General features: G+C 38.8%; 1 protein-coding gene across 3 annotated transcripts in view; it reads left to right on the top strand.

The window, feature by feature from the left end:
- The window catches only part of chchd3a (coiled-coil-helix-coiled-coil-helix domain containing 3a), a 67,626-nt gene extending 49,436 nt beyond the window's left edge, over positions 1-18,190 (top strand). For 2 of the 3 annotated variants that reach the window (XM_032589812.1, XM_032589810.1), the window contains 3 exons: positions 12,367-12,502; positions 12,971-13,011; positions 17,524-18,190. In XM_032589812.1, coding sequence (XP_032445703.1) covers positions 12,367-12,502; positions 12,971-13,011; positions 17,524-17,533 — 187 coding nt within the window. In that variant the 3' untranslated portion in view covers positions 17,534-18,190. The remainder of the gene's footprint in view (positions 1-12,366; positions 12,503-12,970; positions 13,012-17,523) is intronic. The other variant, XM_032589811.1, reaches the window with a different exon arrangement.
- Positions 18,191-19,720: the final 1,530 nt, after the last annotated feature.

Below are 19,720 nucleotides of genomic sequence, written 5' to 3'. Positions count from 1 at the left end.
AATTAAAAAAACTCAGTTGGAAGGCAATTTTAAACATTTAAGCTGTCATTGAGGTAGTTGAGATCCAACTCGTAAATGTAACTGAAGAAGACACAGAAACCCTCCCCTTCCCTGAACCATCTGTCTTCTTAATAAGAGGCCATTAGACTCCATAGTAATGTAGGGAAAGTGGATGAGGAGCCTGCAGGAGGTGGGGCAAGATTGGGCCTTGGCTCGGAGCGCAACTCTAGGGAGGCTGTGTTGATTGTGTTAGCTTGTCATTAGCCAGCGCTAACACTGGGATCATTGTCTCCCTCAGAAATGTTGGAAACTGATTAGCCTAGCCCACCAGGGCTTTAGCGCTAGACTCGTAGAAGCCAGAGCTTAGACTTCCCAAATCAAATTAAAGAAGAAAAAAAAAACACTGGAATCACATTAGCGCAAAATGACAGCTCTAACTCCAACCAAGCGTCGACCTAATGTGCAGTTAGTCATGTGACATGGGTCTTTGCACGGAATACTGTGATTGGAGGATTTGATTATAGGAGGTGCATTAGCAGGGCTGTGACTGGGTTCCAATGGTGGAAAGGGGGAGGATTTTATTGTGTATGCGAGCTAATGAAATAGCAGGAAGGTCTGGTGTTACAAGATGGGAGCAGAGATGCATTGAGTGGATCAGACGAAAGGGGTTAATTGGATTTAACGAGTGCTGTTTGACCCATTATTGTTTATGTGAAGAAGTTCATGCATAATAGCGCGTTTGTTTGCTCTCGTAATGAGCGGCTTTTGTGTCTTTGCTGCAAGCTCCTGTGACAGACCTTACAGAGATAAGATGCAATCTTTGGCCTCTGTAGCATATTAATAAATATTTTTTTTGTCTCTCAGCGACTTTTGATTTTCACAGTAATAAAAATGTTCTGTTGAAATCATAATAAAATGACTCGATGCCTTATCCATATTTGATCGAATTAACGTTTGGCATGGTAATATGTGGATGTAACATGTGAGCCATAGTTTGGGGAATATCTTTATTTCACACTTTAGCTCCTCTCAGTGCTACTGAAGGGTCTATAAGCGCTGATATTAAGCTACAGTTTATTATAGGGGAGAAGCTGTGTAGGGCCAGATGTGGATGTCTGTCATGGTTTATTACTTTTTCAGACAAGTCAGATATTATAGTAGGTAGGAGCTCAGAGGTATATTACCACCTAAGCTCTGTGCAGCACCTGTTCTTATGCAGGTTCTTTGGGTTGATGCTCTTCAGCATAAAGAACAATTTGATTTAAATGCGACTGGTGATCAAGAAATTAGCTAAAAACATTGTATCTTGTTGAATTCTAAAGTTAGCAATATTGCATTACCTGACCTGATTAAATGCATTCTCATACGACACACTCACAAAATTTACACGTATATGTATGGAATGGTGTAGATATACCATTGCTCAGATTTTTCCCTAATTATCATTTTTGGTATCAGAGGTATGGTATTGTTAACAATAGAATGTTCCAAGAACTCAACTCATATTTTCATTCTTTAAAAGAAACACACAAAAGTCTGATGGCTTACATTTAACCATACATTTCCTTAAATACACTCAAAATGTAACAGATGAGGTTTTCTAGAAACATACATGGAGGGTTGCAACAGTTTTATTTTCCCCATGACACTGACTGCAGATAAGAGTTCCCAGTTGCCTGTAAAAATGCAACTATCTCCTTTGTTCTCTTCTGATTTATAAGCTGCCTCATTTGCCCGTGGTAATTTATCAAAGTAACAGCCACAGATATGACAGTGTCCAGCCATGAATGCTTGACCTTTTGCTCTTCTACATGTATGTAAGATATATGTGAGCTGTGCAGATATTAACAGACACCCGTGGAAGCACAAACTTATTGGTGATGTTAAATAGAACTGTAGCTTGACAGATGTATTGTTTAAAAGATCGGCTGACAAGCATGGAGGCACATTTTTATGTGATTATGAGAAAAGTTGGAAGGAAGGAAAGCCTGGGTCATCCTCAGTTTCCTGTCAGTGGGAACCTTTGACAGAGGTTGGAACATCTTTGTTGAAGGTGTGCGGTCTTTTTTTGTCCAGGGTTCTTTTTGAATTGACATGGGACATGACCATCATGTAGTACTGAGTAGGTGAAACTGATAAGGCTGTGCAATGCAAAGGATGTGAACTCCTAATTTGAACATCTCTATCCCCCTTTGAAGTCTCAAAATTTGATTTAAGATCTTAAAATGTAATGTGTTTCACACTTTGTTTATGACCAAGACTGCACATTTTCAGTTTCCTCTATACGTGCTGCCAGGAAGGATAAAATCTCATTTTATTCAGTCACTCCACTGTCACTCCTCTTTCCCCTACGGCAACATGCTCACTCCCTCTGTCTGTTGTTTGTTTTTTCAGCTCTTTTGAATAAATCTGTTTTTTAAATTTAATCCAGTTGACAATAACAGCTGTCTCGGTCCCTGCTTTGCCTCTCGGCACACACACACAAGCAAAGGTAGAACGAGGAGGATTGGAGCAAAACTTGTTGAATGGTAATGGCTCATTGTTTTTCTGCACTGTCTTTTCTGGACACCAAACCTGTCTTTCTTCTTTATGTTGTATCAGATCCCTCTCACCTACTCATTCATTTCTGTAATGACTTTCAATAATATACCAACCTCTTATTTTCTAGAGATCAAATGTTACACAAAATGATGGGTAAATAAAGTGATTAATACTTGAAAGTGTCTAAATACCTTCGGAATACAGAACTACACCAGTTACAGAGAGAGCTGGAGCTACAACATTATTGTATCCCCCCAAAATGACTGTCAGCTGCAGCACTTACCAGTGAAGTTCCACAGAGCTTCATCTTATTCCCCATGCTGATTTTCCAATCTGTTTTGCCTTTCGGTACCAAATTATGCTGACAATATTTAGATCTATTTAACCAATAAGATCAAAAGAAGACGCTTTTTTTCATAAGGCTAAAGGTAGGACCCAAATCCAGGCAAAATTTAAGACAGTAGATGAAGTGTGTGTTTAAAATGAAACGGAGGAAAGATGGAAATGGGAAAGCATACCAGAAGTACTAATCAGAGGCAAATGGGAACTGTAAGAGTCAATAAGAATACTGATCAAAGGGAACAAAATCCAACAAGCTCAAGGAACAGATCTAATAAACTCACATGAAGGGATAAACTAAATAAAAAACAAGAACATAATCAAAAGATAGAAGAAAACCAAAACCCAAACAATGCCAGTTGATCTGTTTTAATGGTATTTACTCACATAAAACTTCAACTTTCTGTCACCTGATTTTTGTTTTTGCATGTTTGGAGGTCAGAAGATGTATACAACAGCGATACTGCATTTGGCCCTTTTATTCTAGTTTTTTTTTTCTACCATCAATTGTCAGTGCAAACCCTGTTGTCCTGAAGTGTCTTTAAATTTAACAAGCAACATCTGTTGTGAAGTGAATGTTTTTTTCCAAGTAGGTTTGGGTTTTGTTGCTGAGGTAAAGTCTTATTTTTTTCAAAAAGATTTTAAAGTGTCATAAATACTTTTTTAATTCTTCATAAGGACACTCATCACTAATTTCTTTGTCTGGAGTAGCTGTTATGCATTTACAAGTAAGCTATAAAAATTAAACAGCTTTACATATAAATATTTAAGGGTATAAACATGTTGACATAACTAAAATAACATTTATTGATTTATTCGACGCAGTTATTTTAAGAGATGCTATGCTTGTTGTAGTAATAGAGGAGTGTTTTTTTTAGTTTAGTAAGCAGTAGGAAGACAGGAAAGACTGAGTAGCATTTTGACCTTTCTGTCAGTTGAGAGTAGGCACAATTCTGTAGCTAGGCAACCTGGTCACAAGGACACGATGGTGGTCAGCTGAAGAGACAGAAGTCAATAACTGCTTTAAAGGCTCCTCTTTTGGTCTTAAGAGCTTCGTCTTTCCGACTGGGAAAGGCACACATAATTCAAGTTACATCCAGCAACGGGTGGGGGAAGGGGAGTTAACGTATGCTATATACAGCCAGAGAAAACTCCAAGAGTTTCTCCAGCTTGTTTGTTTAGGTCTATAAACTGTAGCAAAGGATACACAAGATTTAGTGTTTTGGAAACCATAACTTTTGAAAACCCAGTATGCCTTGATATCCCAACTGGTCCTCGCCCCTTACTAACTGAATTTACTGACATAGTTTAAAGTGAAGAGAAGAATGGCCATGGATTTATTGTGAGTCTGCGCCTGGGGAATTTTTTTTACCTAGGTTTAGTGAAAAATGTGATTTTTCTAAATTATTCATTTTCTACGATCAATTTTAAAGTCAATCTTTGTCACCACAGCAAAGAATGTCCTTGGAAACCAGATCAGTGCAAAAGTGAGGCAGATATGGGCTTGTTCAGTGATGGACCTTGAGATAGAAACATACAGTTAGCACTTACACAATATAGTTAATTAAAAGATTTTGATGGCAGCATAGTAAACAGAGTTCTTACACTGCTGACAGAAAAATGTGAACTACTTTTGAGTTTGGATTTTTTCCAAATGAACCCAAAATATACTATAAACATCCTCAGCAATCTCCATTTTCGTTACCTTGGAGGCTTTAATAAGTTGAATTTTATTTCATGTTGAGCAAAATCTCAAACTATCTTTTTGCCTGAGGCAAAAAATAGTTTGAGACCCTGACAAGTGTCCTTGTCAGGGTATGCATAAGGAAGGTAAACGCAAACACACCGAACTCCTTCGTTTATCCCACTCATCATTCTTGGTCTCCCTTACAGTTCACTCAGTATAGAACAGTGTTTTCTGTCTTAATTTAAGTCTCTTTCACTCTCTTCTTGTTCATTATTGTCCACTCTTGCCTCCCATCCTCACCCTCCCTCTTCAATCTTTGGCAGTCTTTTATCCCTCATGCTTTTTTCTCTCTTTTCTTCTCTCTCTTCATGTCCCTTTTCTTTTCCTCAATCTCTTATCCATGCTGATGTATTTCTCTGCAGGGGGTCACTTAGGTCCGCTTTTTAAAAGCAGCATGGATTAAACGTGCTTCATTTTTCTCCTTAACTGGATCATTTGTATTTATTTACTTGTCTTATTATTGACGCCTGCCTTAACTAGAGAGAACAAAAATGCCTTTTAAGGGGGAACCGGCACCCTCCCCTTAACCCTGTTAACCCCAGAAAGGACCTAAATGATGATGAATAGACAATGTGGTGACTGGCAACGCAATCAGTGCTGGCTGAGCATGATCTATACTATCAATGGAGCTGCATTTGTTGCTTCTGACTCTGATTGGCGTATGAGTGATGGGAGGAGTTATACGTGAGTTATTATGTGAGATGCGAGCAGATTGAACCATAACGTTGTTTTCTCATACCCTTATTTTTCAGTATTTGTTGTATTGAACAATAAACTTCTGATACAATAGGAAAACCCATAAATCTTTCAAAAAGTAGCTTAAACTTTATTTAAAACTATTCTAAGCTCATTAAAATCAGCCCAAATGCCATTTGATAAGATTTATTTTGCTCTTATCAAAGACATGGCAGGTTTTTAAAGAAAATTGGGCTGAAAAACCTAAAAAAAAGAAAATGTTTTTTTTCTATTTCATCTTCACAGCCATTGTATATTTTCTACACATAACCTTTTTCATTGAGAAACAAGCTCTCTTGGAACATGTCACCTCAGACCTTCATCAACAAAAGCTCCCTCAAGCTGGATAAAAATAGGTTGACTGCACAGTTTACCAAGATCTTACAATCGTCAGTGTTCGTCTAATTTGTTGTCAGTTTAATACATCTGGGCAGACACTGGAGGACAGCTTGACAAGACGCCATCCACTATGGCCCAGATTAATAAATCATTTTATCTCCAGCCACTCCCACTGGATTGTTTGCTTGCTTAGTCCAGGATTCAAAAGAATGTGGGTCCATCCTCCACTTTATGTACCAACTTAGACTAAAAGTGCATTCACACCAGCCTGTTACTTCATTGGCTGTGAAGTTTGCTTGACATCACCTACATAGAATTGTCCTTAGATAGATGCGATGCGATGGTCCACATTAGGGGACAGTGTCGGTGTGGTTCAACCTAATATTGATCACAAAAGATTATTTATGTCAATCAGGATTTAAATACTCTGTTAGCTTAGATAGAAAAGTAGTGAAGGACGGGATGGAGTAAGGATTGAAGTATTGGAGAGAAAGAATGTTTGAATGTCAAAAGGCTTCTCCACTATGTTGTTAAATGGATATTTATTGTTTACAACAGAAACATTTAATGACAAGAAAAACATGTCCTCTATTTGTCTGCCCTTTAAACCTCAAGCTATCAGAGTGACAAAATAACCTATAGATGCACCATTCAGACTTCTCCATTGGTGCCTGGTCTTTTGTCAAAAATCGTTCAATCGTTCATTATTTCACCTCTCTTATTACTTTTCTTCCAGGAGACCCTTTAATGCCGTCCACTGCTGGAGTGGATGACATCTTTTTTTTGTCCGTCTCAAGAGTTGCAACCCTTTGGCTCACTCTATGTTTAGAGCTGTGATGTACCTGAGATTATGACAAATGGCCATGCCTGTTCACACACTTGTCTCACACTATGGAAGCCTGCTGTATCATTAACGGAGATCTATGAATGTCATTTTAGAAACCGATGTCAGAGCAGATGGGAGTCATGGTCGATATATGTGTTGGTTTGAAAAATGGAACCCGCTATTCCGTGTATCGTCTGTTGGTGTCCAGATCGAAAGGAAATCCAGACATGAATCTTAAGGCATGCCATGGCATGTGCTTGATATGTTCTCTAAAGACTGTAGACTTAGACAAATCCTACTAGAAAATGTTTCCTCGGAGGAAATATGCTGACTTGTACACTCTAAAAGTGATACAGGGACACCTTTAGGATAGAGGAATGTGTTAAGGAAGAATGAGCAGGTGATCTATTATTCTTTATTGCATAAAACCATACAAAAACCCCTTCAGGGTTTTGTATGGTTTCTGCTTCTTACCCTGATTTTTCTGTTCTCTGCTCAAGAAACCTTATAAAAAGCACTTAGATCTAGAAATTACCTTTTATGTCCTATATTTCATTAATATTCTTATTTCTAAATGAGCAAACGCATTGGGTAGTTGTCCATTTTCTTTTCAAGATTTTCTGTTTTAGTTTTTCATGACCCACTGTCATGGTTAACTCTTTTTTTATTCCTCTTTTCTTTGTGGTTTTTGACATGCAGCATAAACACACTAATACAGACACCTGAGCCGACCTCAGCCTCCCTTTTATTCGTCCTATCAGTAAATCAGGGATATGGGAATTCTGTGCCTTTGCATGGGTGCGTGTGTGTATTGGGGGTTGGGTTGTATGAGGAGTTGTTATGGAGACCTTTACTGCTACTGATGGCAATAAGTCGAAACCCCTATATGACTGTTCAGATTTACTGTCTCGAGGGGATGAAGTGGGAAGAGCACACTCTTAAACTCACAGAGTGCAAATAGTACACTGTATATGACAGGATGACTATATTTATTTCAGTGCCACGTGCAGTTTTATTAAGCAAGCCATGCATCTCTCTTTGGTTTGAGACGAGGTGTAAAGAACTTGTAAATAGTGATGAGACTGGATCAGGTGATTGAAACTGGGTACTCTACATTGGTCTCAACGTTGCAAATATTGATGTGCCTGTAATTTCTTTCAATGACTGGGAACATGATGTTAGATTAAGAATTCAGCTAATTAATTTGAAAGTAAAACAATAAAGGAGACAGCATAAATAATGCATGAATAAATTACAAGCAAATTAATTGATTTGCCATTAAAATACATTTGTGAATGTTTATAGTGAATTTTACATTCCTTTTGTCTTTTTGCATATAAATGTTATCTCAAACAAATTAGAAAATCACGCAGCCTGGTATAATGAGTCATTGGGACTGTTGAGAAACATTAGAGTAATGCTGTAGATCCATAAATCACTCTCTGAATATATGAAAAATCCATCTGAAGGACAAATTTTTCTCTCCTCTTCATTAATATTCACATAGACATGATTCATGTATACTTCCTAAATATAAAAATCTAAATAAATTTTAGATTTATTGAATTATTAATTTTACAGAAGGGATGTTGATAAGTAAAACAAGGCTTGGAATCAGCTTGAGCATCCAGGACCAAAACAGCTACAGACAGACTTGAGATAAGGGCCTTACTTTGGTCCAATGAGCTGTTTTTCTCAGAACCAATCTACAGCTTTTGCTTCAAAGTTCTGACTGTAGTCTTTCTCTCACCTGTAGAAAACTTGGCTTTGACTCAACAGTCACATTTGAATAAGCATAAAGTAGAAACTTGGAAGGAGGTGATAAATACAAAAGGTGATTGGCCAATACAGCAAGCAGAATGCCTTTTCAGATGTTGTAAAGGTATTCCTCCAGCTTCTAAAGAATCTGGCAGAAACTATTCAAAGGATCATAGCAGAATTTCCACATCTGCGCTCCAATAGTTTTTTTTAAGTCTAATTTTGGCAGAAAACCTGGATTTTATGTGACCATTACAATTTGTTGAAGTCTAGATTGGTGCTTTTAAAATTCAGGAGATGCTCAAGCTCAGTGGTCTTAAATATATTCGCCCATTTGTCAGATGAACACATTAATTAACCCAAACAAAATAAAAAATTATAAAGCGAGGACAAACCAGAGCAGAAAAATATTGATCAGGCCTCTGGCCCTCACTCTTCCTTTTATTCTGTTAAACTATGTAAACATAACTACATCAAGACTTTTGTTTTAGGAACCTGATATGGTGTCCTTGTTTAAGAATGCCAGGCAGCTTTGGTTGCATGGGAACTGGATGATTCATAATTGTTTTGTTATAATATTTGTAAGGAAAGTTTAAAATTCCCACAGTGACTGATGCCATGCATCAGCATTCAAATGTGCTACTGTTGCCACAAAAACCTCGAGTTTAAGTATACAATAACCTTACAAATTAAAGCAACATCCAAGGGTAGTTATTATCTTTATCATATATTTTTAAATAGAAATAATTTAAAGTAGCTTTTGTAATATTTTGAATATTTCAAGAAATGTTCAAATGTAAGGGGCATGTTTCATCATAATTTGCATAAATGACCATGTCTGTTTTTGTGCTTGGCTCATTCTGCTCCACAGCAATCACATAGAAAATGACACGAGAGCAAAATGAGGGAGGGAGGGGAAGTTGTAGTCACTTTGCACCGGCTGTGTGCGGTTGGCGGTAGAAACTTAATGTTAATCTTAATGACAGATGATAGAGGATGCAACATCGTGCTGCAGTGTGTGTGACAGTGTTATTGTCTCTGTGATTAACTCAGCCACGTTCGCGGCCCTTTCCCCTGAGAGAGCACCAGAGATTAAGCATAAATAGAAGTACCTCTGTTTAGTTTTTCATCAAGAAATGCTCTTCATTTCAGTCCACCCCCCTTTCCTTCTCTGCCTACCCCTCTCTCCATTTCTCTCTCTCTCTCTGGGGCCATTACTGGTGATAAACACGGCGGTTTGTATCAGCAGGATGCACCTGGCATTAACGGGAATGCTTAAGAAAGTAATTAGTGTGCTTATGTGGCTCCTCTCCTCCCTGTAGATGCCCATAGGCGGTGTAATAAATGAGCGCCAGGATCCATAGGAATAGGATGGCAGCGATTTCTGCCAGCGCCGTTGTCATCGTTCAGCCCCCCCGACGCAGAGCGATGGTCTTGTCATGCGTTCTGGCAAACGACTGAATCTCGCTTTGATAGATCCGCAAATGCAAAAACCTTTTCCACTCCCAGCAGCGTAATGTTCCAGGCTGCACTGCAAGAGGCAAATGTTGGGTGTTATTTAAGTTATAGAAGTGCTCCAGGACTGAACTCAAAGAAGGAGTCCAATGCTTTGGAATGAATACTTAATCCCTTTTTCTTTTTGCAGAAAGGTAGTTGAGAAAGTAGAGACCACGCTTACATCTATAAGCTAAAAGTAAAGTAGAGTAGCTATGAGCACATTTGTCTGCCTTAGCATTAAGAGTGGAAAGTGAAAAAGCTCAAATTTGAATGGCTACAATCACTCAGACTGCGTTTAGAGCTGTTCTACAAAGAAAGAAAGACGAAAACCATCTTAAATTGACTGTAAAGGCTAAAAACTAAAAATAGGAAATTGCCGATGCATCTAATTGTTGAAGGTTTGGAGACGAGCCCTCATACAAGACTCCATGAAAAAGACCGCATATAGATTTTTTTTTTTCCTTTTTTGAACACTCCAAGCAATTAAGACCATGTGGTGATGGCGCATATGTACACATCTTCATTGCAACAGCTTCCTGCTGCATTGCACCCTGGGTAATGACCCATGCAACCAATCCCACACTTTGTATCCACCAGGGGGGTAATTCCTCTCTCCAGGATGCAAATCAAACATCTGATTCTGACTACGGGGGCTTGGCTTCATCGCCCAATATTCCTTTGAGATGTCCGGAGTTGCTGCCAGGCAAAATCCCTTTGCCTTTCACACCCATGCGAGGCGCGCCTAGTGAGGCAGATGCGGTGTCCTGAGCACTCATGTGAGCAAAACGATGACACCGCTATTAGCATAATAGGCCAAGAGGCATCTGCATGCGTAGTCATTATGGATTTTTATGGGGTGTGTGAACAGAGAGACAAAAGCAGTTACGCTGCACAAGACACCAGTGTCAGTGGAATATCCAGCTGCTGGGATTGGTTAAAACATCCCACTCCTAGATACATTTAAGCCAAAAGTCACATTTAAATACATTTACGACTATGACAAATATGACTTATTGTAAAGTATTTGCACCCCTTTTAGGTTCCAATTAAAGCTCCTATACATTTTATGTGGGGTTTATGGTATCAAAGTAAGAAAAAAATACTGCATGATTTACAACAAAATAAATCATGCAGTATATTCTGCAAAATAATATTCTTCATTCCTGTCTCGTCCCCTTCCGTCTCAAAAGCCAAAACAAGATAAAGCACAAGCAACAGCATTCAGAAATCATTTAACTAGTAAATCCAGCTGTGAAGGCCTCAGAGATTTGTTAGGGAACATTAATTAACAAACGGTAATAAAGACGACGAAGCACAGCAGACATATCAGTGATGACATAAGAGAGAGGTTTACGTTATCATCTGAACATGAGGTAGTAAAAATGCAGACCTAAATCCATCTGAGAGTCTGTGACAAGTTGAAAATTTCTGCTAAATTTGCTAACCTAGTAGAGACATAACCCCAAAATTTTCAACTTCAATAGCAACAGAAGGTTGTCTTTAAGTGTCGATTAAATCGGCTGTAAATCATTGCACACCTCTCTCTTCCAAGATCTTTTAAAAGCTATGCACTTCTTCACACGAAAACCAAACAAAATTCATTGAAGTTTGTGTTTTGCAACTTGACGAAACGTGGAGATATAAATAATTTTGCAAGGCACCGTATCAATAATAATGCCATTCATTATATTCCATCATCTTAATTAGCAACAGATGATACCTTGAGGAAAGACTCACACATGCTAACATGAAGTGATGTGTTGCCTTCAGTATCAACAGACATATTACCATAAAACAGCTTTTATATGAATACCAAGAGATGGGCGATTTGTATGTAAAACAGTCAAGCTGCCTGGTTTCAGATAGATGTTCAGAATCGTTGGATTTGTCCAAACGAGCGATCTGTTATTTTTCATGAGAATTTTTAAGCATATTATGGGTACGAGGAGAGACTACTTTACCAGAAGGGTGTACTTTTTGGGTAATAATTAGCCTCATGATTACCATCATTATTACCATCATTACTTTCCCAGATATTCAAAATATCTGCTCTGAATTACATATTTAATATCAGAACCCCTACTCTGTTCTCTGGCGTATTTCAATTTTTTGTGGGATGAAGCTGTTTTTTTAGAACCCCCTTGGTCTCTCTGGCAATATGTAGTGGTGCAAACAGCAGTCTGTGGACCTTTGACCTTACTTGCTGCAAATAGTGTTGCAAGTTCTTGCCTCAGGTCTTTCAAGCTGGAATGATAGTAATAATAAAAAAGACAGTGGAGGGTGCGGCACACACACATTCTGTAATCTGCAATGTAGCTCAGTGAGCTCTAAGTACCCAATCTCTCTAGTGGTAAAATTGAAGATTTAATATCTTCTGTATTTACGACCCATCTTTAACTGACCCCCCTTTGCATACCGTTTGTTTTGCATTGTTTTTCTTTAAAGTCCATTTGCATTTTATATTATTTAGCCCGTTCTTGGATTCATTCATCAGATCCCCCCCGCCCTCATATCCTCATATAACCAACCTGTTAAAATGCTTTTCCTCTCTCGCTTTCTTTGTTTCCTCTTTTCATCCCTGCAGGAGGTACGAGGTGCATCCAGTCTGTGGAGACCTTCAGGGCCAGATTCTGAGCTGCTACAAAGACAACACAGGAAAAACTCTGAATTGCTCCAACATAGCAGCTCTTTACCTGCAGTGTGTTAACAATGCCAAACAGGTGTGTATTTCCTAAAGTAAGCTGTTCCTTTTAGAACATTTCTTTTGTCTCATCTGAACATCATTTATTCAGTTTCCTCTTGTTTCATAACACTAGTTATACCTAAAATACAGTTATTTTTGTCACTTAGGGCATACAACTGTGTTTTACACACTTAATATTGTTTAGAATGAATTTATGTATCACGAAAACATTGATGAATCAGTGTATTTTTATAAATAGATTAGCTCTTTTCTGCTGTACTATCTGTCTTATATCCTCTTATTAACCAATCCTACATTACTACATGACAGTTGATATAAATCTAGTTGTTTGTGTGTGTGTTAATGTTGTCAATAAATGTGTAGGGCACCATAAATTAGCTGGTTTCTTAACTGTTTGAAAATCCAGGTAATTTAACATGAGACTAATGCAGTCAGTTTGATTTCATTAGTCTCTTTATAATAATCATCTTTTCCCTTTCAAAAGAGTGACAAACATGTGCATGCATCTTCATGGAACAGTAACATGTAAGTTTTGGCATTTTTCATTCCGATAGAGCAGATTTCTGTTTGGTGGAGTCTGTGTGAATTACAAAGTAGTGCCAAATGTCTGTTAGCTGCATCGAATGTTAGGCTTTATTTGGTCCAGCACAGTATTCCTTCTCTAAAAATCTAAACTAATTTGCATGCGGTGCCTTAAAAACATTCACATCCCTAAAATGTTAAATTTTTTCACATTGTAACCACATATTCCAATATATTTCATTGGAATTTTATGTGACAGACAAACAAAAAGTAGTGAATAATTTAGAAGTGAAATATTTTGTAGATTTCAAATAGCTTCCAGCCTCCCTGAGTCTATACTTTGCAGAAGTATCATTCTAACACACTGATATTATTTCATTGTATCTCTGGCTGTATGTTTAGGTTGAACCTCCACTATATATAATTCAATTTTCCATGAATTAAGTCATTTTTTAATTTTTGTCCCTCCTGAATAAAATTATCACTACACTATAATGCTGCCACTGACATGTATAACAATTTGGATGTTATTTGCATGGTTATACAGAGTACATAGAGTTTTGCATTTAGTCCAAAGGTGAATTTTTGAATTTTGGTTTCCTCTGACCAGAGTGCCTTCTTTCACAGTTCTGCAGTGTCCCCCTCTATTACCGGCAGCAAATTGCAAATGTGATTTCTTTTGACTTTCTTTCACCAAAAACTTTCAGGTTGCCACCATTCTAGAAAGGCCAGACTAGTAAAGTGGCTGTAAGAGTAAAGCTGATGAAAACAATTCCAAAGTTTCAGATGTTTATATGTTGAGAAAAATATTCTCGTTCCACTTCAATGTCATGAGCCACTTAGTGTTGGTCTTTCACGGTAAATCCCAGAAAAGGCATTGAACTTTGTGGATGTATCGTGACAAAAATGCAGAGACATTTAAGAAACGGTACTCAATTCTAATACTTTTGCGAGGCACTGGGATTTTCACCCTCTATCAAAGAATAAACTTGTGCACCCATTTCCATAACACAAGCCGACTGTATGCTTTTAAACAGGAGAGCACAGCTTCTATGAGGTTACTGGCGCCTGAACAGATATCACTAAATAGCCTGTTTGAACCTTGCAGTCTGTTTCTGTAATGCCTGCTGACACAGGCGTTCCCTTCGCCGTCTGTTTATATTTAATGTGATAAGTCCAAGTGAGCAGCAGACGCCACTCGGACACCACCGTTCTCTGCTCAATACATGTGCAAATGTTTTTTTGTTGTTTTTTATTTCCCACCCTCTACCTCCCACAGTCAAAACAGGATGGATCTAGTGATGTCACTCAGGCTGATATTAACCTGATTCCCCTTCTGTCTCGCGTTGCCCCCAAAAAGACTCAATTTGCATTCATAGAGCTTTTCTATTAGATTTTTTTTTCCTGCAATTGCATTGTTTTCCCGGAAATGAGGAAAACTGAGTTTTGCCTCTCTCGGTCACTCGTGGGTATTAGTATTAGATCTAAAAGTCAGATGCAGGCACATTTTTAAACTATACATCATGTAAATTGCCCCGATGTTTTATTCATCTCGTGCCGTCCGTGTGTGTTTGCACGCACGCCCAACGCCGCTACCTGTACGCTCGTCAGAATGCAGCGAGGGTACGCTCACATTCTGGCTGCTGTGTTATAATCTTGTAAATTGTTTGGAAGCAAGCCGGAGACGGCATGGTAATCCGCTTGTGTTTATCACCCGGCAGCAATCACGGCGCACTCCTGTTCATCTGGGCTTATCTGTCTTAAGACTTGCTTTTAAAGTCATTAGGTGTAAAAGAGACGGTTCCATGATAAGGCTTTAAAGGAATAATATGCAGAATTACACAGCCGACAGAATAAAATGGGAAGGAATGAAGTAGGGTTTGATATGAGCTGATGTAGCCTCCTGATTAGGATGTTTATGCAGCTTTATCAGAGCCTAGCAGGAACCCGCTGCAAGAACAACTGCCAAAGGACGTTCCTTTTTTTAGCTCTGCAGGTCAGAAGATCCAAAAGTGACCTCTAAACAGTTGCTTCTCATAAGTCGGAGACATTTGGTAGCGCGGCCCAGAGTTTTTTTTCTGACAAAATCGGTTTCCCCTTCAAATTCAAAAGTTGACCAGAACACACAGCGCCACGGGCACTGATAGCAATGTCCAAGCTGCCGTATCGCCACGGATAGCAGCCCAATCCCCCAAAATCCGACTTTGACAATGCTGACCCGTCAACTGGAGACCGTAGCGCCGTCAGCTGCTTGGGCTTTGTTACTGATAATTAGCCTTTTTATCGCAGCAGTCAGTGATAACATTTAAACCCACTTTTACTCCCGTTTGTGCCCTTCACCCCTCGCCACCTCTTCATCCTTTTCCTCCCTTCATTCCCCATCCCTTCATCCCAAGTCACATTTCTAATGTATTCAGCTCTTAGCAGGCTTGATAGCAAACAGTGAGAAAGAGGCAGTGGAGGTACAGATAAAGTCTCTTCTTCCTCTCCCTCTCGCTCTCTTTCAATGAATAGGAGTTTATCGCAGAGGCTGATCTCTCCATCCACTGCTTACCGCCTCATTCCATATTCTTGCTGCATGACTGCCTTTTTGCTCCCTATCTCTTCCTTCGCCACTTTATTTTTTAGGCTGACCCGTCTGTCTCCCCTGTCAGTCTCAAAAGCCTGAGCAAGATGCCCGTCTGTGTTGTCGGGCCGTGTTGTGTTTGCAGGCGCTGGAATGAGAAACTGGCCCAGCACAGTCATTAAAATCCATATCTTGTCTTTAACTATTGCATTGTTGCATTTCACAGTTTATTAAATCTCAAGAGAGTCTGTGTTTTTAATTTATTGTAGCTTCTGGTTTATATTTCGCCAAACAGAATTTCAGCCCTTACAACTTCTCCTACTTCATGGTTTTTTGTCTTAGCTTTTAAAACCGCTGTTGGAGATTTTTTTTATCCCATTTGCTGAGTCAATTATTTGTTTGATAAACTTGACTTTTTCCACTTATTGGAATCTGTCAAAAATGTTCAAAACTTGAAACTAAAGTAATCTTTTGTTACAGAAGCATCATTTCTTCTATTGAAACATGAAGAAAAATACCGATTTTAATCTGAGAGCATTTATGTAATGGGTGGAAATCCCTATGTTAAAGCCCACTGTTATTGAGCTGGCAACATGCAGTAACTCTCAGTCTAAATGCTTTTGGTGACTTAAAAAAAAAATCATCTTTTGATACATTTTCACCAATCAGTGTTCTTTGTTAGGGGTCTACCTGCCTCCCACATCTTGATTTTTCAATGTTTACTTACTCTTACTATTTGAGTTGCATCCTTTGCACCAGACAAGCTTTTTATGGAAATCCCAAAGTTGGGATTGTAAGGACGTCTCTTGTCCACGGCTCTCTTCAGGTGACTGCACAGATATTTCTTTCCGTTCTAGCTCTAGACTCTTGCTTGGTCATTGCAAACCTTTAATCCTGTCCCCATTAAAAGTCATACTTTTGTTGCAGTCTGATGTCATAAAATGAAACTCTTCTTTATTTTCAGCTTTCCCGCTGACACCTTAAGGTTTTGGGTCTCACTGATATTTGGAAATGTTTATGATTTCGTCCTTGATTAAAAAAAAAAGCTCAGTTCCAACTGAGTAAGAGTAACAGCAGCGCAATAGCTGGACTGCAATACGGAAGGAAAAAAAAATCAAATTAAATAAATGCTTGCAAACTAAATTTTTAATTTTCAACAGTTTTCTCTGTGAGTTTAGGTCCCTGCAATTGAAAATAAACATATTTCCAGGGAATTTTGCAAGTGTTGTGTATGTAAGCATAATTTGGTAAAAAATAAAATAAAATAAAGATTAAAAAGAAGACTCTCCATCTTGGATTTAGAGTTGTAATGGATTTAAATTTTTTTTTTACAGAAAGTTTCTTTGGATTGGCTTATTTTCAAGATCTTTTCTATAAATTGTAACTGAAACTGTCCTGCAGCAGTTTCCCTCTAGTTGGTATTCCAGCAGCAACTGTTTTTATCCAATATTTATTTTATGGCTGGTTCAATAGTGTGGGAAATAAACTCAGATTCCTTCAGAGAGATCTCACAGTGCCGTTATTAAGGCGGTCACCGAGGAACAGGGTAGTTTTGCTTCTTCCTTTTTATCTACGTTATACCTATTGTTTATATCTCCTGCTTCCTTTTTCTTCCCTCTCCCTCATCTTCTCTTAGGTGTGTTTTCTTGTCACATCTGCTGCAGAAGGCTGGTTCAAATGGTTATTGACAGGGAGAGCTGGGGATTTGTGCTCGCACTTATCACTAATATGGAATCCAGTGCCCTTGGGTCCTTTCTCTGCTTCCTGAACTCACTTCATCCTCTTCTCTTTTATTGTACTCTCAGGCTTTCCCTCTCTTTGTGTCTTCTTTCATGTGTGAAATAATATCTTCCTCCTCTGTTTGTCTGTTGTGATTTACGTCTCTCTTTTTTTGTGTGTGTTTGCCGCTCTTTCTCTGATGCACTCTCTCCTCTCCGATTTGTCTACAGAACAAGTTGAGGACTGGGGGATAAGGATAAAGTAGGAGGAAGGAGGAGCAATTCTGAGTATATTGGGGGATTATAAAGTAGAGTGGAGAAGAAGAGGTCTGAGTCAGCACCAAGACACGCACCTTCAGAACCCAGTGGAGCACCGAACCAAACTAGAGTCACCGAACACAACACCCCGAGAGAGAAAGAGAGATGAAGACAATAGTTTCTACCTCCTTCCCTTTCCTCTTTTTCCCTTTGTCGATCTCTCCTGTGAGTACGGCAGAGAGGCAGTGATGCTGTGTGGATGTTTTGGAAACACAACGTGGGCGAGAGAACATCATGGCACAACACGACCGAGCCGGGCCGTCTGTTTTACCGTAAACTGTTCAACACCTCCAGAAAGCCAGCCATCCCGATCACGATCACAACCCGTCTCCTGTCACCTGGACAGTTAGAAAAACAAGTAATCATGATAGTAAATGTCAGTCCTACTTTGTTCTCCATAATTTATTGTTTTCCTGCTCCTCATGCACTATAATGTACACAAATAAACATATAAGAGTCTGTTGCTACTCTGCATTTGTTTGTTTGACCTTTGTGGTGATATTCATGTTAGTATCTGTGTTGAGCTTTCACAAACAGCAACTTGTTTGTTTGGAGGAAATAAAAGCAAACCTCTACAGTCTTCGTTTTTTTTCTGATTTCCCCTCACTTTCACTTTCTGATATTAATTTAGACTGAATATTTCCCAATGTCGACCCGTCCAGGCTGTACCCCACTTCTGGCCCAATTCCTGCAGAAGATGAGCATCAGCCCCTCCAAGCAACCCTGCAAGGATAGGTGGGTATAGATTACGAACTGATGAATATTTCTTCAATAATATTCATCAATTCGTTAAAAATGCTAAAATGATGTTTGCTAAATGGCCAAAATACAAAGATTTTTTTGAGGGTAATTAAAACTTCTGAGTTATATTGCAGAATGCCTGTGGATGTATGTAAATTTTTTTATTTTTGACATCGTGAAAAAAAATCGAAATAAATCGCCCAAGATATCTAGGAGACAAATGTGGACTTTGAGCAGAAGACATTGCTCATTAAACTGTGGGTGTGACTTCAGATTTCAGAGACTAAAGTTTTCAAGTATAGTTCTGCTGGGAACCCTTTTTATCATATTCCTAGAAAAAAAAAGTGTTAGAATTTTTTTTCTTCCATTTTCTTAGTTTTGTTCCACCTCTCTATGCCTTCTCCTGCTACTACACTACAACTCTATTCTCGTCTGTCAGAGCATTTTCTTTCTATTAGTTTTGTATTCTGCCAAACTCCCACTTGGATTGAACTAAACCAACAAACTCTGCATGTCGCTTAGTTTTTCCAGTGTGGGTTTAAGCAGCAGTAATTCATTGACTCTTTTAAAGCTGCGCTAATGGTGTGGGCGCGTTGTTAAAAGGGACGCGGCCCGAGTCCGATGTGATCGCAGGTCATCACAGAGGAGAGCTTATCTTAATTCGGCATCAGAAGGAGCAGCTCTGTGATGGACAGGGAGAGCGGAACCAGGGGTGTGTTTGCGTGTGTGTGTGTGTGCTCATCCACGCAAGCGTGTGATTTGTTGTGACTAATCCGCCTCTGAATGTCAGTCAGCTGTCCTTCTGCTTTTTGACTTTTGGAGTCTCAGAGGGGTTACGGCTTTGCTTCTTTTGCTGCGAGTGTGTTGGTGTGTGCATGCGTGTGTGTGAGGAGTTTTCTAAAGGTTCGGGATTATAGATTTTGAGGTTCATGGCAGGTGTTTCTCCAAGGAACAAACTGGGTATTTTTTTTTTGTCATCTTTTGTCGTGTTTTTCACCAAATGCATTTCTTTACTATCTAACAATGCACCAATAATAATCCATTTAAGACTTCATTCAGGTTGTAATTAGATTACATGTCGGATATGTTAAAATATGAACATAATGATGTTAAAGAGACAAAACTATTTTCCAGAGTAAATACCTTCACCAGGATCTCAAATGCCATTAACTGTCTATAAAAATATAACACAATTGTTGAGTTTTGTTCCTCTGGGAAACCATATTCCTTTAGTTTTCTGACATATGATCTATAGTGCCGGTGTGTTAAAGGCTGAGCTATTTGATCCAAAAGGACATAGTGATTGCATTTTTTCTCCGTGTGCTTAGAAGAGACATGTACATAGAGCGACCACTTCTGTGAAGGTTCA

Source organism: Xiphophorus hellerii, chromosome 17, assembly GCF_003331165.1.
Source record: "Xiphophorus hellerii strain 12219 chromosome 17, Xiphophorus_hellerii-4.1, whole genome shotgun sequence".
NCBI classification, from domain to species: Eukaryota; Metazoa; Chordata; class Actinopteri; order Cyprinodontiformes; family Poeciliidae; genus Xiphophorus; species Xiphophorus hellerii.
This window is presented reverse-complemented; position numbering and strand designations above follow the sequence as displayed.